Genomic DNA, 18,352 nt, shown 5'->3' with positions numbered 1-18,352 from the left:
CCTAAGGTAGCTCCACAGAAGATTTGGGAGCTTTATCCTGGCTCCTCTCCCTAAACATTTAAATTTTGCACAACGTGAACTTTGTTCCATTGAACTAGGTTCTATAATATGTAAAGCTTGAATTTCATAGAATCAGTGAGTCGGAAGGGACCTAGACAGATCATCTAGTCCGACCCCCCGCCATGGGCAGGAAGGAGCACTGGGGGTGGCAAGGGTCATAAGACCCCAGCCAGGTGCTTATCCAGTCTCCTCTTGAAGATCTCCAGGGAAGGTGAGAGCACCACCTCTCTGGGAAGCCTATTCCAGGCTCTGGCCACCCTTACAGTGAAGTAGTTCTTCCTAATATCTAACCCAAACCTATCCTCCCTCAGCTTGTGGCCATTGTTCCTGGTGACTCCAAGGGGGGGCCTGGTGAACAGACTTTCCCCAAGTCCCTGCTGCTGGCCCCTGATAAGGTTGTAGGCAGCCAAAAGATCCCCCCTCAGTCTCCTCTTGCGGAGACTGAAGAGATTCAGGTCCTTCAGCCTCTCCTCATAGGGCTGGCCACAGAGGACCTCAGCCATACGAGTGGCCCTCCTCTGGACCCTCTCCAGGCTCTCCACGTCCTTCTTGAAGTGCGGCACCCAGAACTGGACACAGTACTTCAGCTGCGGCCTGACCAGTGCTGCATAGAGGTGGAGCAAGACCTCTCTGGACCTGTTAGTGATGCCCCTATTGATGTATGACAGGTGCAGTTGGCTCTGCCTATTGCTTCATCGCATTGGCAACTCATATTCATCCTGGAGTCAATCATGGCTCCAAGATCCCTCTCTGCCTCCGTGCTGCCGAGAGGGTCAGCCCCTAACCTGTAACCATAATGCTGGTTCCCTCTCCACAGGTGCAGCACCCTGCACTTGTCCTTGTTGAACCGCATCTGTTCAGATCCGCCCACTTCCCTAACCTATCCAGGTCTGCCTGCCAGTGTATTCACTTTACCCCACAGCTTGGCTTTCCTAAAGTCATGCATTTGTGCTGTGCTAGTTACCCTCCCCACCTTTCTCTGAATAGCAACCTGAATCATTTCATGATCACTGTCCCTAACCTCCCTTGTACTAGCACCTCCCCCACCAGGTCGTCTCCAGAGGCTAACACCAGATCCAGTATGGCGTTTCCCCTAGTGGGAACGAGTACCTCCTGCGCGAAGTGTAGGTCTTGTAGGCACGTCAGGAACCTTCGTGAGTGGCTAGACCTGACCAACTGCTCCTCCCAGTTGATGTCAGGATAATTCATATCACCCATGACCACAACATCTTTTTCATGCACGGCCTCCCCCAGCTGCCTGAAGAATTCCAGATCCAGCTTTTCCTCCTGATGTGGTGGCCTGTAGTAAACTCCTGCCACCAAATCCCTCTCCCCCCGCCCTCCTTGAAGTTTGACCCAGAGGGTCTCATTTAAGCCTTCCTCTGGTCCCATTTGGAAAGTAGAACTGGTATACTGTTCCCTAACATAGAGCGCAACCCCTCCACCTTCTTTTCCCTTCCCATTTCTTCTAAACAACCTATAGCCCTCTATGTCTACCGCCCAGTCCAAAGTTTCATCCCACCATGTCTCCACTAGGCCAGCCAGGTCAATTTTACTACTTGCAAGCAGGAGAGCAAGCTTCTCCTGTTTGTTCCCCATGCTTCTTGCATTAGTGAAGAGACACCTTAATCCCCCCGAGAAAGCCCTGGGCACCCCCGCTTCCTGAGAGAGAACTGTTCCCTTGGTATATACCTGAGCTCTTACCTGGGCAGGTCCTACACCTGGTTGAGTTAATTAAAATCCATCTGCTGCTTAACTTCTGATCAGCTGAAAATTACTCCCTTACACTGTGCCCCCATTTCTTCTGTTATAAATTTTAAACCCCCTAAATGGCAATAAGTCCTGTGTTGAGAGGGGACCAGGGGCTGCAAAAATAGCAGCCACTGTGCTGTTGACCTAGCTGCTGCTGCCAGCAGCTAAGCCATGTGTCCCAGGATGCAGAGATACTTACGGGCAACTCCCGAGCCGGTGAATGGAGGACGGGAGACAAAACCTGCGTGGCTCTCCAGCTGCTTGTTTATTCAGCTGCGGCCGGCCGGTGATGCAAGCGTGGAGTGCCGGCCGGCACAAATAAAAATGGCGGCACATGCTGCGGGAAGGAGGGAGAAGGGGGAGACGGTGCTCCCAATGCCTTCACCCCTCGAACAGGCAGGAGCAACAGAGCATGAGGAGAGAAACACCCCAGACTGGGGTGAGAAGAGACGGATGCTGCAGGAACAATGTTGCAGGCGCGACTGGTAGGGAGACCCGGGATCACCCCTGTGTTACTGCAGAGGATATCCCAGACGAAGGCAGCCAGAGGAGGAGAGCCTACGGGGAAGCCCAGAGGGAGGTGCCTCCGGAGGACACGCTGCCGCTGGACTGTGAGGTGCCGGGGAATGGGCAATGATTGAATGCCTAAGCACAAAGCAGATGGGGCTACTGTAAGGCATGGGGGAGCAATTAAAGGGGCAGTACGCCCAATTTGTGTTGAGCCTTTTTTTTGTGTGTTTCGTGTTAGGCTTGTCCTTTCCCTGAGTTCTAGGGGAGACCAGGGGGCATTAGACCTGTAGCAGGCATAGTCTCGGTTGCAGGGAGGGAAGCTGGCACTCCAATTTTAGTAATAATCCAAGAGCAAGACAGCTAACAGCTTGGGAACACTGTAAGGAGGCATGAGGCCAGGGTGTAGGGGTGGCGGAGCCCCGAGAGTGACCGCTGGGGAACCCTGGGCCATAGGCACACATGACGACTGACCCCAAACACTGGTAACATCAAGTCGTGGCAGGCGGGGATGGGGTCAAGGAGTTGGGCAGAGAACATCCGCTCGGCCAACGGCGGGAACTCCAGCAAGGGACAACACCAATACCACGGGGAAGAGCGGCCCGAGAACAACTAGTTGCGTCCCGGTGGCAACACCATGGATGCTGCCCTGTGCACTGCTGCTGCCCAGGCCGCCGATGTGCCTGGATATACTTCTCCTAAGTGGAACAACAAATTAGATTTGAACAGGAAGATTGATCAAATCCCACTGTACAAGTAGGCACTCCAGTTTTGCAGTTGCTAAACCCTACTTTTATTTAGCTTGTGGAGTTCATTTAGCCATACAGCTTTCGTATTTGTACAATAATCTTAATACAGCCAGAGCTGCAGCACAATTGTATGGCTTTTAGGCCCTTTGACCACAACTGAAATACATTTTTATTTCACCTGAAACATGTATAATAACCTATGGTGTGAGTAGCTGGTGAGCAGTAGGTTTCAGTGCCTGTACTTTCCGTGATTCTGGCATTTTATTGCTGTCCAGTTATGGCTGACAACTCAAAAGAGTAAGCCATAAGTAAGTTGCACTCAGTCAAGTGCCCCACTAAGATGCCCCTGAAGTTTTTTCCTGGTCAACCACTCTTCTTCTTCCCATACATCAATTTATCATGTAGGGGCTGCTTGGGCATTTGAGCACCATCCATATGAGCCCCATATCCAGCCTGCCATTGAGGAACTGTTGTCTTTATTGCCTCCATGAACGCACAGTCCGCTCTGCAGCAATTCATCATTCAATTAAGGCAAAAAGTTGCTTTTGATGGAATTTCTCTAGGTGATAGATGCTAGTAAAATCCAGTATAAGTTGAAGAGAGCATTTAAATTGTCGTTAGTTTTAATATCCAGTCTGAAATGATATGACATTTGCACTAACACTTTGATTTTAAATTTAATTTTAGGTTTAGCTTTTAAATAGAGCTGTGCTTTTATAGAATAGTATTCTGTTCTGCCTTGGGAAACTGCCCTATAGTGCAGTGCTGCTGTAGGTCAGAATGGGTGGAAAATATGCTGGTATGTGTGAACTGGCTTTCTGCATGAGTATACTGTTGGGGTTAAAACAGGACACAAAATACTGAAATTTGTTAAAGAAATAGGCAGCTGGGATTAGTGACAAGAGGTGGGTTGTTGTTATTACCTTGTATTCCAAACTTCAGATGATTCTTACCCATAATATGTAAGAAAAATATGATGGTTAATCGCCTTAAACAAAAAAACATTTTCTAATTTTCTCTTTCAATATTCCTGCAAGCCTCGAAATGTTGCCAATGGTATCATCATGATTAATGTGTCACTGTTAGGAAACAGACAACAAGCCAGCCTGCAGCATCTCATAACAATTAGAAAACCTGCAAAAGGGGATATTCAGGATATTTCCTACAAGTTGCAGCTGCCAGAGCTCAAATGGTCTGCACACAACTCGGTACACAAAAAGGTGAAAAGCTAAATTCTTTAAAGTCACATTTTCTTGTCTCCTGCTCAAGATTTTATCAGTAATGCAACATTTGGAGGCCTTTGCAAATGTTAAAGTTCTCAGTAGCATCTGAAGCTACTCAATATCCAATAGGATCAGAGCCTAAATGTACATGTGATGTTTAAAAAAAATCTGCGTATTATAAAATCTGAGTTCATGGGAAGGCTGCAAGACTGTCTTGGGGTATAGGATGCCTGGTTTCTTACTATGGGAGTTAGCTATCTTAAAAAACCACCCAAACTTTATTAGTATGTCATTGGAAACCATATCCACTATGTCCCTTGTTATCTGTGGTGGGGAAGGGAACAGGGTTGTGAAAAATTCAGGCAAGGTCATGGCTAGTACGGTGGTATTTGCTGTTTTGTGCCCACATAGTTTTCATAACTGAAATGCAATACTTAGCTAAATTCCTAAGCAGACTGGGTAAACGTCCAATTTTAGCATCTTAACATATGCTTATAATTTTTGCTTTAGCATATGCTGTGATGATGGATCTTCCCTTCCCACACATGCTGTACATAAAGATGTCAGATCACAAAATGGTGGCAGTCCAACTTCTCTAACATTTTCTATTGCACTACAGAATTTTGTATTAACTAAATATAGTTGGACAAGAGACAGAATAGAATGGCTTTATGGAGCATTGTTTTTAAACCTTTCATATACTCAGTTCATACATCTATAAACTAAATATATAATTATGTGTCTGTATGGCTGAAGCCACAGACAGTAATATGTATGAGGTCAGAGGGAGCTGAAGCAGCTCATGGTGTTTTTATATTAACTCATAGCAAGTGGTCCTGAGAATCAAGTGTATTTAGTTTACTAGAAAGGATTTAGCTTCCTAACTGAGGTGTTCTCTATCCTGCTTAGCATCAGTTAAGGTTGGTGACAGAGATCATAATGATATACATACTTTTTTTTTTTTTATTGTGGGCTGTCAGTTTCAAGTCAATTCATCTTTCTGTCTCATTTTTTTTTTAAGTTCTGCGTACCTGGATTCTCAACATAGGCCACGTGCAGACATTCGGTTGGTCCTTCGAATGTCTGTACATGTTTGCAGTCAGAAGGAGAGAGGGACTCTTACACTGCAATAGCACAGTAGCATCCTGGGGTGGGTAAGCAGGGCACCATCCCCAGGAACTGATTTAGAGAGGGTGCCAGAATGGAACCTGTGCCAAGGGAATGCCTGCAGCTGACATACAGTGAGCCCATCCTCTAGCCACAGGAGCCCAAGCCCATGCTGCCACATCAGTAGTCATAAGAGTAGCAGCCATTGCCAGAGTATGGAGAGCCCAGACCACAGCAGGTAAGATTCTGTCTTTCTCTGCCCTTTACTCTTCAGTGGTTGGTATAATATCCCTGTTCCCTCCTACCATATGCCCATGGCATGGAAGGAGCTTTCTGTGCTTCTGCAATAACTTTTGTTTTCTGAAGTAGCTTTTGGGAAGTAGGTGTGGGCATGATTGATACAACTGCGTTTGTGCTAATACGTCTTAATCCCTGTTGCACTAAAGTACAAGAATCAGGGATTAGATGTGAAAACCTGGGTCTTCATATGAATATGATCCACTTAGCTCCTCAAATTGTCTGAGTGGTCATACTGCAGAATCCCAACTGTGGTATTTATATTTGGCCTACTTACCTGTAGGTGAGTTTCTTGCTATGGTGTATATCTACTAAATTCTGTCTAAAGTCTACGGTGTTCCAGGATTGAAATGGCTGTATTTCAGTAGTGGATGGACGGATTCCTTTATGCACAGGTCTAGGTTGTGATTTGTGCTTTATAGATATGTTGGGGAAGGAAGTGAGAGTACAACAGACATCCTTCCCATTAATTTTTACCAAGGGGTCAGGTACATTCCTGGTCTGTCTGCTGTTGGACGTCGATCCATTGACTTCAAATAGACTTTGGATTGAGTCTCTGGTGTACCAAGAACAAAGGAAAAGCAGCAATTCTTAGAAACCTCAATATGGAGAGCGGGATGTTGGGAGGGATGAGCTCATGACCTTGACCTCCCTCTCTTTATAGTAGCTAGAAAAGCTGATTTAGAAACAGGGAGGTGTGGTTCTGGAGGCAGGGAGATAAATAGTGCAATAGGATAGAGCAGGTTTTACTGCTGCATATACTTCTCCAGTGCCACTGGGAGTAGGCACCAGGGAGCCAGGCAGGCTTCCTTCACAGCACCACATCCTACCATGAACTATGGATCAAAACCACAATCAAGCCCAGAATTTGTAACACATTTGTAATACCTGTCTAGTGCTTTGCACCTGTACAATTCCAGTTGTAGTTCTTCAGCATTTTTTTTCTTACCTATGGACTTATTTTTTAGTTTGCTATGGCTATTAGCTGACAGACAATCTTTGCTGTAGAATTCAGGTATTGTCAATTTACACAGAAATTAGCTCTGAACTACTGCCAAATAATGAACGCTGTGGAGATATAGCTGGAAAAAGAAAACAGGACATTTATACTAGTTTTTCCCAGCTCTATATAGAGTGCAACCAGGAAAAAATATTGATTACAATTGAACACAATTAATTAGAGTACCTTTAACATTAGATATTTATTGTTAGTACAAAGAAAGGAAATTCATCATTTTCCAATGTTACTAGCCACCATTGTGAACATTTCTTTCATTTGGATTTTTCTTCATAGGTGCTGAGAGATTAAATACTCCTCCCTCCGAACGTCTCTTTTTAATTTCACCTAGCCATAGCATGAAAGTAACTTAAGCCAGAAATCTGGCCACTTCTTTTTAGCTAAATGAAATTTATAAACGATGGAATTGAATTGAACCCAATACCATTTTTCTCTTGTATTAACTATGCAACTAGCTGGTGGCTAATGGAAAATGTCTCTCTTTTTCTGTGTGCATGTGTGTGTGTATGTATATATGTGTTTGTGTGTGTGTGTGACTGATTGACTCAGTAAGTGACTACTGTTAAACTTTCATGTTACCTTATGTAATGTCGTAGACCCCGGTCCTGCAACTTGGACTACAATATATTTTCCATTTGCAGGATCTGGGTTTAAGATAAGTAATAACTTTGTATCATAGTGTTCACAATAGTCCTACAGTAAATATAAAAATATTTGGTAATACTGCAGATATTAAGTAATTTTACTTATCTAGACAAAATCAATGTGAGAATTGTGCTATAGTTTCTTAGTCTGCTTCTATACAAGTTAATCAAGAGTATGGATCTCGCGGTGTAACCCATCAACATCTCTGGACTTTCCAGAGCCAAAAATAGTAGAGTGCTGACTGTGAGCTTCAGAAATAATAAGACCTTAAAAAAAATCAGCACCATGTTTTTAAGCTTTTCTTCCCAAACATAGTAACTGGAAACTTTCTTTCTAATGAAATCTTAGGTTCTCTGATAATCTCTGATAATCACGTAATTCTGGGAAGAGTGATATTTAGCATATCACCAAATACCTTGAGACGTGATAAAATAGTGAGATCTGGTGACACTGCAGTTGTATATAAGATTGCACTGGAAGTTTTTAGAAAAATAAATTGTTGGCAGATGGTCATAGTTACTTAAGGGAAACTGAATTCATTAATTCTGCCTAGAATTTCTCTATTTGAAGCATCTGTCTGAAAATGTGAACTCACGTTCCGTGAAGGAGAACGTATGTTTAGGGAGAAGGGAGCCTCTTTTATAAACAATCAGGATGTCTTGGGTTGGGTGGCCGTTTTGTTGTTTTGTGTCAAAAGGTTGTGTGGTTGTAAGAATCTCAGTTCTAATTAATTAGAAACTAATTTTGCAGTATCCTTTGACAAAGTAACTTTGTAAATAAATACAAGTTTAACAGGATTTCCTGAAGCATTTAAGGTGTTGAAATAACTTGAAGTGAAGCATTGGATACACTGCCAAGATGCTCAAGAAGGCTAGATTTTGTTTTGTGAACCTGAAAAACAGGTTGTAATGACTGCAGGACTAATGAAACAGCATTTTAGTTTTGCCTTGTTTGTTGTGTTTTTTTAAATATATCCTAGCAAATTAAAGCACATTCCAATCAAGTTATATTTGTTTTTGCTTCAGTTTTAAATGGAATAATATAGCTCTTAGCCCTGGCGTATTAGGAAAGCATCTCAATTCCTTTTAACTAGGGGGATATAAGTGTTGTGTTATATGAGATGATGCATGACACCATTTGCACCCTCTTTTCAAAGTCCTAGATCAAGCCATGGTAGCTAGCTTCTGTTAATAAATTACTAGAGACCATTCAGGAACAAGCTAGAGGAAATGAAATGGAATATGAAAATATTGAGGTTTAACTAAATTTTATATTATTTTCTGCAGAGCTGGTTTGGGGGCTGTGTAACTCAGGCCCACCTTTTTCCTCTCTTGTTGATTTTAGGGACCTTTTGAATATACAAGAATAATCTTAGCTGTTATTTATGTATTTTTAGCATTAGTATCTCACTCTTTTTTTCCTTGGAAAGCTACCTCGAAAATGCAAACCAGTAACTAAGACAGGATTTTGGAAGGATTTTTTTTCACAAGACCCTTGTTTTACTTTCATTTCTCACACCTGCAATAGTCTCAAAAGGCTGGGATTGGTATAGTTGAACCCTGTGGCCTTCTGTTGTTTCCTGATGCTTTGGGGAACACAGATCAATACATGGTTGTAGGGCTGGTGCTACTTGGGCTGTAGCCAATAGGAGGCAGTCTGACCACCAGTTCTCTTACAAATGACTTTTTGCTTCTGGTGAATGGCCAGTGTAACTTCTGGCCACAAGAAACAGAATGATCCAATGTTCCTATCTGTAGACTTAAACCCAGTATCTAGAACGCATGTCCTTTATCAAAGTTTAACTTCAGTGCCTTTGTTTTCTCCATCCTTAAAGTGGAGGCAGGGACACTCAGCTATTTTAGTGTTACCTTTTGTGATAATGTTTGTTAAGTCCTTTTCTATGTATGTGTGACCCTTCTGCCAGGCACTGGCCACATATCAGGCTGGGTTCAAATTTAGGAGTTTCACACCAACTTCCCAGGTCTGGCTTGAGCTCCTACCCAGAAGCCCGAGAAAATAAATGTTAACTGTTTTAAAGTGAACAAACTTCCCTACTAGCAAGCAACATTACACTAAAACAGGGTTTATTACCAGAGAAAGGAAATGTACACAACCTTAAAAAAATTGTTAACTATTAAACCGTAACTTAAAATGCCAAACAGGTCTTAGGGGTGCATCCATGCATGTGCTTTCCTGTGGAGTTGACTATTTAACTCCACAGTAAAGCATCACCGTCTACACATGTGCCCATATTAGGGTATGGTAAATTAATTAATGCTGCTGTAGGATAGTACTTTCTGGGACAAGAAACATCCTATGGCAGCGTAATTTATATTACTGCAGTGCATGTGTAGAGAGTGATTGGACTGGCTAGGGCACAAGGGTGCTACACTGCAGGGGCTGTCTGCTGGCTAGTCCCCCACTGTAGCACCCTCGTGCCCCAGCCAACCCCTCCACCACCTGATGCCACCACCCAGAGTTTGGAGCTGACCTCTCAGGCTCTCTGCCAGCCCGGGGCTGCTCTGCCTTGGTTCAGATTGCTGCAGTCCCAGGCTCATGTGTGAATACTGCGCCCAGGAGCAGCTGATTCTGGTGTGAACTGCACCAAAGTTTACCAAAGTTCTGCTGGTATGAACCATACCAAAGCTTATTGTCAGGGTAATTGCACATGTACACTCACCCAGTTACTAGAAAACCAACTCGGGGAAAACTGCCATTTAGCCCAGTTATTTGGGAAGGGAGATTCAGCCAGGAGTGCTGTCTGAAGGCTCCACTGCCTACATCAGCCAGCAATGGCAGATACTGGGTAGGGAGGCCCATCCTGGAGGATCCTGCTGCTTCTTGCTGGCAGGTATTGTTACTCTGCTCCAGGGGCTCTTCCACCCATGGCAGCCCAAAGTAGCAAATGCTGGGTAGGGAGTTCTGAACTGGAGTTGCTGCTTCTCTGCTGCTAGGGATTGCTACTTTATCGCTGCTAGGCATTTCTGACAGTCTTCCACTACAGGTCATCACCAGTCCTCTGGTGACAGTAGGGGTCACTGCCACTCTTCTTTGGGTTGCCTGTGCAAACCCAGCTTTTTTAGACCTTGACCTATTCAACGGCTAGGATTTTAGCTTTTTTAGCTATAGTGAGTATCAGGCCTCTCTACCTGTACCAACTATAGGGGCTTGTGCTCACAAGCACTTTCCCCTTGAGGAGCTGATCAGCCACAAGGCTATCTAGGGAGTAGCTCCTGTTTAGATTCTTTCTCATATGTGCTGTTGCTGTTCTGGAACTGAGGGCCACCCCGCTATAGATCTCTGTAGACCAGTGGTACTCAACATTTTAGTCCCACGGGCCAAATTAGTGGTACAGCTGGTCCATAGGATGGTTAGAGCCCTGTGTACCAGGATTGGACCCTCGTTCCCTGTGCTGTGTACCAGGATTGGGCACTGGGAGCCTGGCACTCCCCATTACTGCCTCTGTTTCTGGGACTGGGCCCCGTGGGCCTGGCACTGCCCCTTCCCAGCTCCTAACACCAGGATTGGGCCCTGGGGCCTGGTGCTGTCCCTGTGTGTCAGGATTGGATCCTAGGACCCAGTGCCACACCTGCCTGGCCCTGAGTGCAGGGCCCAGGATTCCTCTTGGGTGTGGAAATTTGGTAGCAGGGGAGTAGTGCTATTCTTGCCAAATTTCTGGACCCATGGGAAACCCTGAAGGCTGGAGGACACAATGCCACAATGAGATCTGGCTCATAGGCCAGTAGTTGAGCACCTGTGCTATAGAGCCAACGCTGCTGACCCATCAGTGAATTTTGCATAACTTTCTATTAGCAATATTTTTGTGCCTACAAACTTCACAGTTTTGGAAGGGATAGCCAGTGAATACACAGATCTGACCCACCTGCCCATTACAGTTGCACACTTTATCTAGAAACAGAACTTTAACCATAGCCGAACATGCATAGCATAAGCCAGGTTGCATATGTTAGTGCTAAGATTTCCCACAATAGATAATGGAATATAAAGGGCAGGGCTACTCTGTTGTGGCAGCCTGTCTAGGCTGAGACTGCTCCTTCCCCCCCCCCCCACTTGTTCCCACTCACATCTTCCAAATGCAGAAATGTGCCATTGCAGCTCCTCTAGGGTGTCATAGTCAAGCACAGTGGGGACTGAGGGCTTGGAAGTGATTGTAGTGGGAAACTATGAGAGCCTTACTGTACATTTCCACGTTCAAAGTGTACGAGTAAGACTAGGTAGTTGGGTCCTGTTAGGAGCTTTTTAGCAAAACGTGCTACTGCTGCAGTGTAGATAATTCCCATGGTACCACAGGGCCTGAAACCTTCAGAATTCCTGCTTTGTTTGGCAGTTATCTATTTAATTACTTCAAAATATCGCTGCTACTTATGAATGCAGCACAACCAAGATCTATTTCTGCAACCAGAGAAACTGAGGGATAGTCAAAAATCACACTTTTGTAAAAGATTAGTTACTTAAGTCTGAGCATCTTGACAATCTGCCATTCCATTGACCTTCACAAAAGGCCAAAAGCCAACTCTGCACAGTGCTATAATCAGCTTGGACAAGTCATTTGGGGTGGGTTTGGCATATTGATTACCTGAGCTCATCCAGAAACGCTAAGATCAGTCTGACCTTGTGGAATCTTAATTGAGAACCTCATGCAGTGTTCATATGTGAACTTAATATGTTAGTTATATATGTGTCTTGGGGCTTGGCCATCTGCTCTTACACAGTTGCTTTATCATTTGAAAGATTAAGCTGTTTTTATTAGCTGTTAAATAGAAAAATAACTACAAATGCATACTGTGGGCCACATACCATATTTACTCAAATATAAGATAACCACCCCAATAATTAGATTCTATATATGGAAAAATTATAAATTTGTTATAATTTTCCAGGTATAGTATCTAATTACTGGAGGTTTGCTTTGAATTTGTCATCCTATTGCTACAGCAGGGAAAATAAACTGGGGAGTCAGGTAGCTCCCTTGCCCTCTGTCAACCCATACTTCTTCTCCCTGTAGCCCTTTTCCTGTCTCCTTACTGTCACTGCTTTCCGTAAGCACATGAAAGTGAATACCAGATTTGAAAACACTAACCTCTAAATTATATAGACCTTTAGTATTTGCATAAAGTACCTTGTTTTGCTTGATATTATTCATACAGAAATGATGCATCATACTTTTTTTTAAACTGCTGCAAGTTTTAGCAGAGGTGCTCCATAAACGCACTTTGAAGTAGCGCTTTTATACTGACTTATGTAGCATACAACCTATGCCTGATGTTAGTCCAAAGCTAAAAGGCTTTGCCACATAATTCATTGGGCTGGGCCACAGCTGAATCAAAAGCATTTCAAGCCACGGTGACTTCACAGCTCAGCAGTGCTCAGTGTGTGTGTATGCTCCAGATACCCAGCACAAAGGATCCATGTGCTAATTAGCTCCCCCACTCATGACTGTACTTGGGTGTTCTTATGAGGGGTCCCGAGATTCTGCCAAAATGTTATGCAAATGAGGCATGGAGCAAATACGGTCCGGCTTCACTTCATGGATGGCAGGGACACAAACTGGTTTATATAATGTCTGTCCCAGACCCTTTCCTGGTTTAAGTTAAATCAGAGTCCCCCAGCATCCCAGTTGCTTTGCAACTCTGGTTAGGGCCCTGCTGTTTGCTGCAGCCCAGCAGGGCTGGCCCCTCCCTTCTGCTCCCTTGCTGCAGTTCCGACAAAGACTGCAGGCATCTGCTGGGCTTCCTCCTACTCCCCTCAACAATCCTTGTTCAAGGGAGGATTCCTCCCTTCCCTATGCCTTACACAGACACCTCTCAGCATTAGCTAGCATACCACATGCTGGCTATGGTCCATACTGTGGGAGATGGGACAAAGGAAAACAGTGTCAGCTTAGGACTCTTTGGAGCTACTCAGCAGGTAGCTGGTAATGTCCCACAGTTCCTTCATTTGAAAAAGTTGTTTAAGAAGAGCTTGAACTAATGAGAGTCTGTTGTTTTGTTTGATGGAATGATAAATGCAACCATGGCTACCAAATATATCCTTGAAACAATTCCCTGTGTAACTCAATGCTGTGTTATCAACCCTCCCTAATCAGAGCATCCTGCGGGGTCTGGCTATGCCTCCCTCAGCTCAGCACTGTGAAAGGGAGGGCTGCTGTAGAGCCTACCAGCTTCTAGCCTGAGCCACTGCAGGCATGTGCCGGCATTTCTTCAGTCCACAGGGTATGTCTGAATGGCTACAAACTGGTTTTGCTTGGCCAGGTTAGACTAACCTGCAAAGATTGAATCAATTCAGGCTCAAGCTTTTTGAATTTGTCTCCCTAGCCTAGTAGGCTAAGCTCTAGTGTAGTTATAGTTTGCTGCACTGGTCTCTTGCCCAGGTGAGATCACTTTAGAATGGCACTGTGTTTGTGGGTGCAGATTTGTCCAATGCACTGCGAACAGGATGCCTTATGAGAGTCTACTGTAGTCTCCCAATGAGATCTCAGCTATATGCCTGCTTTATGGAAATGTCGGCTTTCTCCCCAGCTTACTCCTTTGGCCTCTTGGTGGAGGGCAAGTGAGATGCAGGGGCATCCAAACCTCAAGACCTCCAAGGTTGGGCCTGCATGTAGGATGGCTACTAATGGATTTTAGAACATCTGAAGCCCTAGGCTGAAGAGTCTGGGGCAGAGGATACTTGCCAGTGGTAGTGCCACATGGATTTGAACTATTTAAGTTCTGCTCAGTCCATAGGATTTGGAACTGATTTGGCCAATTCAATCTGGAACACAAAATTTAAAAAAAAAGGTAGGTTTCCATCAGCATGTTTGTTCAGTGTGGGCCACGTGTTTTCATAGATTTCATAGACATCAGGGCTGGAAGGGACCTCGGGAGATCATCGAGTCCAGCCCCCTGCCCAAAGGGCAGGAAGTCAGCTGGAGTCATAGGATCCCAGCAAGATAAGCATCCAATTTACTCCTGAAGGTGTTCAATGTAGGTGCTTGAACCACCTCTGCTGGCAGACTGTTCCAGACCTTGGGGGCTCGGACAGTAAAGAAATACTTCCTTATGTCCAGCCTGAAACGGTCTTGCAGGAGTTTGTGACCATTTGACCTAGTATCCCTTGGGGCGCTCTGGTGAACAAACGTTCCCCCAGATCCTGGTGGTCACCCCGATAAACTTATAGGTGGCCATCAGATCATCCCTGAGCCTATGCTTTTCCAGGCTAAAGAGTCCCATGTCTCTCAGCCTGTCATCGTAAGATCTTTTCCTGACCTCTGATCATGCGCGTGGCTCTCCTCTGGACTTTTATAGTCATGCTCAATGTGGGCTATATTTAATCAGCTTTATAGTTGGTTTCTATTAGTGAACTTATGCTCCTTTTAGCAGCAGTTCAAAGATAGACAGTGTATTTAATGTGGTTTCCCTGTATGTGAAGGTAAGACAAGGGGCTTTTTTCCCCCATGCTGATTGTGGGGGAAGTACTTTATCTTGTATTTGAGTAAATACTTCATGTTTTGTTTGCATGGATTGCTATGAAATGTTTGAGGTTCTTCCTGTCTGCTTCCTAATGGTGGACAAAACCTGTGTAATAAATAAGGCAAAGTACTGCATCTTTTGCTTTGCTCCTGCTGCTTAAGTGCATCATTTACCTATCTGGAATCTATGGTGGTACATTAGTGCTTGGAATATTAATATAAACAAATCTCTGATTGAAAATGCATATTGCCAACCCTCACCGCAGCTTTTTGTTTGCATCTTTTTGCTATTACTTTATTTTTTAATAGGATGTAAAGAATATGAAAGACTCTACCCTTCTCTTACGTTATCATCCTGACAGCTTCACATAGGACAGAATCAGGCCTGAGTTCATTAATACTGAAGTAGTGAAGGACAGATTTGTTATATGTTCTGCAAGCAGCTGTAATTGGGTCATAGGACTTCCCTGTAAAGTAGTGGCCTAAAACTGGAAATGTGCCTAGTTTATTAAACAGGCAGTCTGCTTTTATTCATCATTAAATGTTTGCAATTGTTATAATGAGAAAAAGAAAATCCTGGCTTATAGTTTTTGTGCTCTTTTTTTCTAGATCCTAATGGTTACTGTGATGGCAACCCCTTGGAAACTTATGAGAGTACTTTGTTACTCCAGAGCAACTTTATCACAGAGAGTCCCAGTCAGAGGTACCCCCAGTGATTTGATGCATGTAAGGTCCAGGCCCGTATTTTCAAATTTTGCTGCTAACACACCTACTTCAAGTACAGTGGAACTGCATGGTAAAGTGTACCGCCGGGATGACTACACTAATGTTACTGAGAGGATTCTGTCCAATGTGGGGAGGAACTTGCATAACCAAAGGCATCACCCTTTGTGGCTCATCAAAGAACGGATAAAGAATCATTTTTACAAGCAGTACCTAGGACGCTTTGGAACCCCGCTGTTTTCTGTTTATGATCATTTCTCCCCAGTTGTGACAGTGGAGCAAAACTTTGATAGTTTGCTTATCCCACAAAACCATCCCAGCAGGAAGAAAGAGGATAACTACTACCTGAATTGCACCCACATGCTGAGAGCACACACTTCAGCCCACCAATGGGACTTGATGCACTCTGGGCTGGATGCCTTTCTGGTTGTGGGAGATGTTTACCGCCGTGATACCATTGATAGATCTCATTACCCAATTTTCCACCAAATGGAAGCAGTTCAGCTCTTCTCCAATCATGAGGTAAGAACTGTCTTCAGTGGCTTCATCAGTGATTCTGAAACTTGCTGGAGAATTATGGGATGCCACCAAATCCTATGAAGGTGCTGGAATGTGAGGAGATAAGCAGATAAGCCAGGCTCTGGTCAGAATTATGATTCCTTTCACCATCTTGAGAAGTGTAAAAACTTCCTCACCACTTTGCAAAAGGTACTACAGGAGGTAGTGGATTATCTCTTATTTCCCTGAGGCAGCATGGTTGGTATCTTTGCTCCTTTATGTAATGCTGCACCCACACCAAGAGTACATGATGAGCATGATATTAGTCCAAAGCCAAAAAGCTCATGATTTACCATATAGTTCATTAGGCTGGGTCCTAGCAGAGACGACAACATTTCAAGCCATGGTGACTCCATAGTTGAGAACTGCTCAATATACATGTGTACTCCAGACACCTCTCTGCCCTCACAAATGATCCATATGCTAATTAGCACCCCACCCATGACTGGAACCAAGTGATCTTGTTATGAGTCCTGGGATGCTCCAAAAATATGTATGCAAAGGAGGTGTAGGGCAAATGGGTATGGCTCCACCTCATGGAGGCAGGGCCATACTAATCATGTGTACCAGCCTGGGGGGGGGACTGAGGGATTCTGGGTGAACTGTTTGGGGGCTCATTTGGTGATATTTGCCAGACATTTAAGGCTAGTGAAGAAACACAACTCAGGAAATGGGGGAAAATGGTGTATCTTAGCTATGGGAGAGAAGAGGAAGTCAAAATGTATGCAGTGTAGTAGCTCACCATGACTTGAAAAAGAGTCAGTGCTGAGCGGGACTGTGTGCAATGGGCACTATCATATATCTTATTCAGATACAATGTACTAACTTATCCATAGGACAGACTAAGGGAAGCTTTTGTTGTCAGAAAGAGTGGGTGAGGGGTTTGTCAGTACCTTTCTGTTAAGTATTGATGCATGAACCTGTAATTATATAAGAAGCAAAGGTAAGCTGTTCACTGAATAACACTGGAGTTTTAAGCAAAGTGAATGAGACATTGTTTATCATGTGAGTATTATGTAATTTCTTGAAATTGTATTTGTATTCCCTTTGTGAGGCCTCAGGTGGGGTCCTTTTTAAATCTGTTTGATATTGCCTGTTTTCTAATAAAATGTTACAAAAAAAAAAAAAAAAAAAGATTCCCATCATCACCTGGCAGGGGAAATACCACAATCATGAAAGTGGCAGGAGAAAGTACCCTGACCATATAGGTGGCTTAAAAATGGCTTTGTGTAGTGGAGGGTGCACGTCTGTCTGCTTACAGACAGGACTCCCTACAGGAGCCTCATAGTTAGTTTCCCAATGGCTAGCTTCCAGTGGGAGGATCTTGGCTACATGCCGACTTTATGGAAATTGGAGACTCCTCCTTATCTTGCTTCTGCGGCTGTACAGCAAAACTTGAGAGCATCCGAACCCCAAATGTCTGGGCTTGGGCCTGTATGTAAGATGCTTGTCAAAGGATTTGGAAGTATCTGAAGCCCCAGGCTGAAGAGTTGGGGTAGAGTATACTTGCCAGCAGTAGTGTTACATAAGGTTTTTGAATGATTCAAGGGATTCGGAACTGATCTAGCTAATCTGACCTCGGACACAAACATTTTTCTTTAAAGAAAAGTAAAATATATATTTCTATCATCACTTCTTGGCTTCTTGTGGGCTATCTGAAGTCCCGGACTAAAGAGTCTGGGATGGAGGATACTTGCCTGTAGTATCTGGCAATATCTGAACTCTAAGACCTGTGGGCTTAGGCCTGCACATAGGATGCCTGTCAATGGATTTGGGAGTATATGAAGTCCCAGGGTGATAGGAATGGGATGGAGGATGCTTGTCCGTTCTAGCACTATATGTGGTATTTAGAATGATTGAGTTCTGCCTACTCAATCAGTATGGTTTTTGGAACAATTGAGTTCTGCTAAATTGATATGATTTAGAACTGATTTAGTTATTTGATGTTTACCTTATATGGGTCATGTGTTTTATAGTTATTCTCAGTGTTTATTAGCTGCATTTAATCAATTTCATAGTTGGTTTCCATTATTGAGCACATGCTGCTTTTGGTAGTAGTTTAATGACATACAGTGTATTTAATGAGCTTTCCTTGTATGAAAATGGAAGACAAGGGGCTTTTTCCTCCCTGCTGATTGGGGAAAAAAGACTTTATCTTGCATTTGAGTAAATATGGTAACATTCTTAAAATTGATGCCAATATGTGAAAAGGGAGCCTAGCACAGAAGAATAATGGGGCTTG

General features: G+C 43.9%; 1 protein-coding gene across 4 annotated transcripts in view; it reads left to right on the top strand.

Annotated features, from left to right (window-relative positions):
* Window positions 1-18,352, top strand: part of FARS2 (phenylalanyl-tRNA synthetase 2, mitochondrial) — a 423,711-nt gene that overhangs the window by 88,449 nt on the left and 316,910 nt on the right. For all 4 annotated transcript variants that reach the window (XM_090039337.1, XM_090039340.1, XM_090039339.1 and 1 more), the window contains one exon: window positions 15,439-16,074. In XM_090039337.1, coding sequence (XP_089895463.1) covers window positions 15,445-16,074 — 630 coding nt within the window. In that variant the 5' untranslated portion in view covers window positions 15,439-15,444. The remainder of the gene's footprint in view (window positions 1-15,438; window positions 16,075-18,352) is intronic.

The sequence above is a fragment of the Crocodylus siamensis genome, chromosome 3 (assembly GCF_052110815.1).
Source record: "Crocodylus siamensis isolate JL-2025a chromosome 3, ASM5211081v1, whole genome shotgun sequence".
Taxonomy (NCBI): Eukaryota; Metazoa; Chordata; order Crocodylia; family Crocodylidae; genus Crocodylus; species Crocodylus siamensis.
Note: the sequence above shows the minus strand (reverse complement) of the source record. Positions and strands in the feature narration are given on the sequence as shown.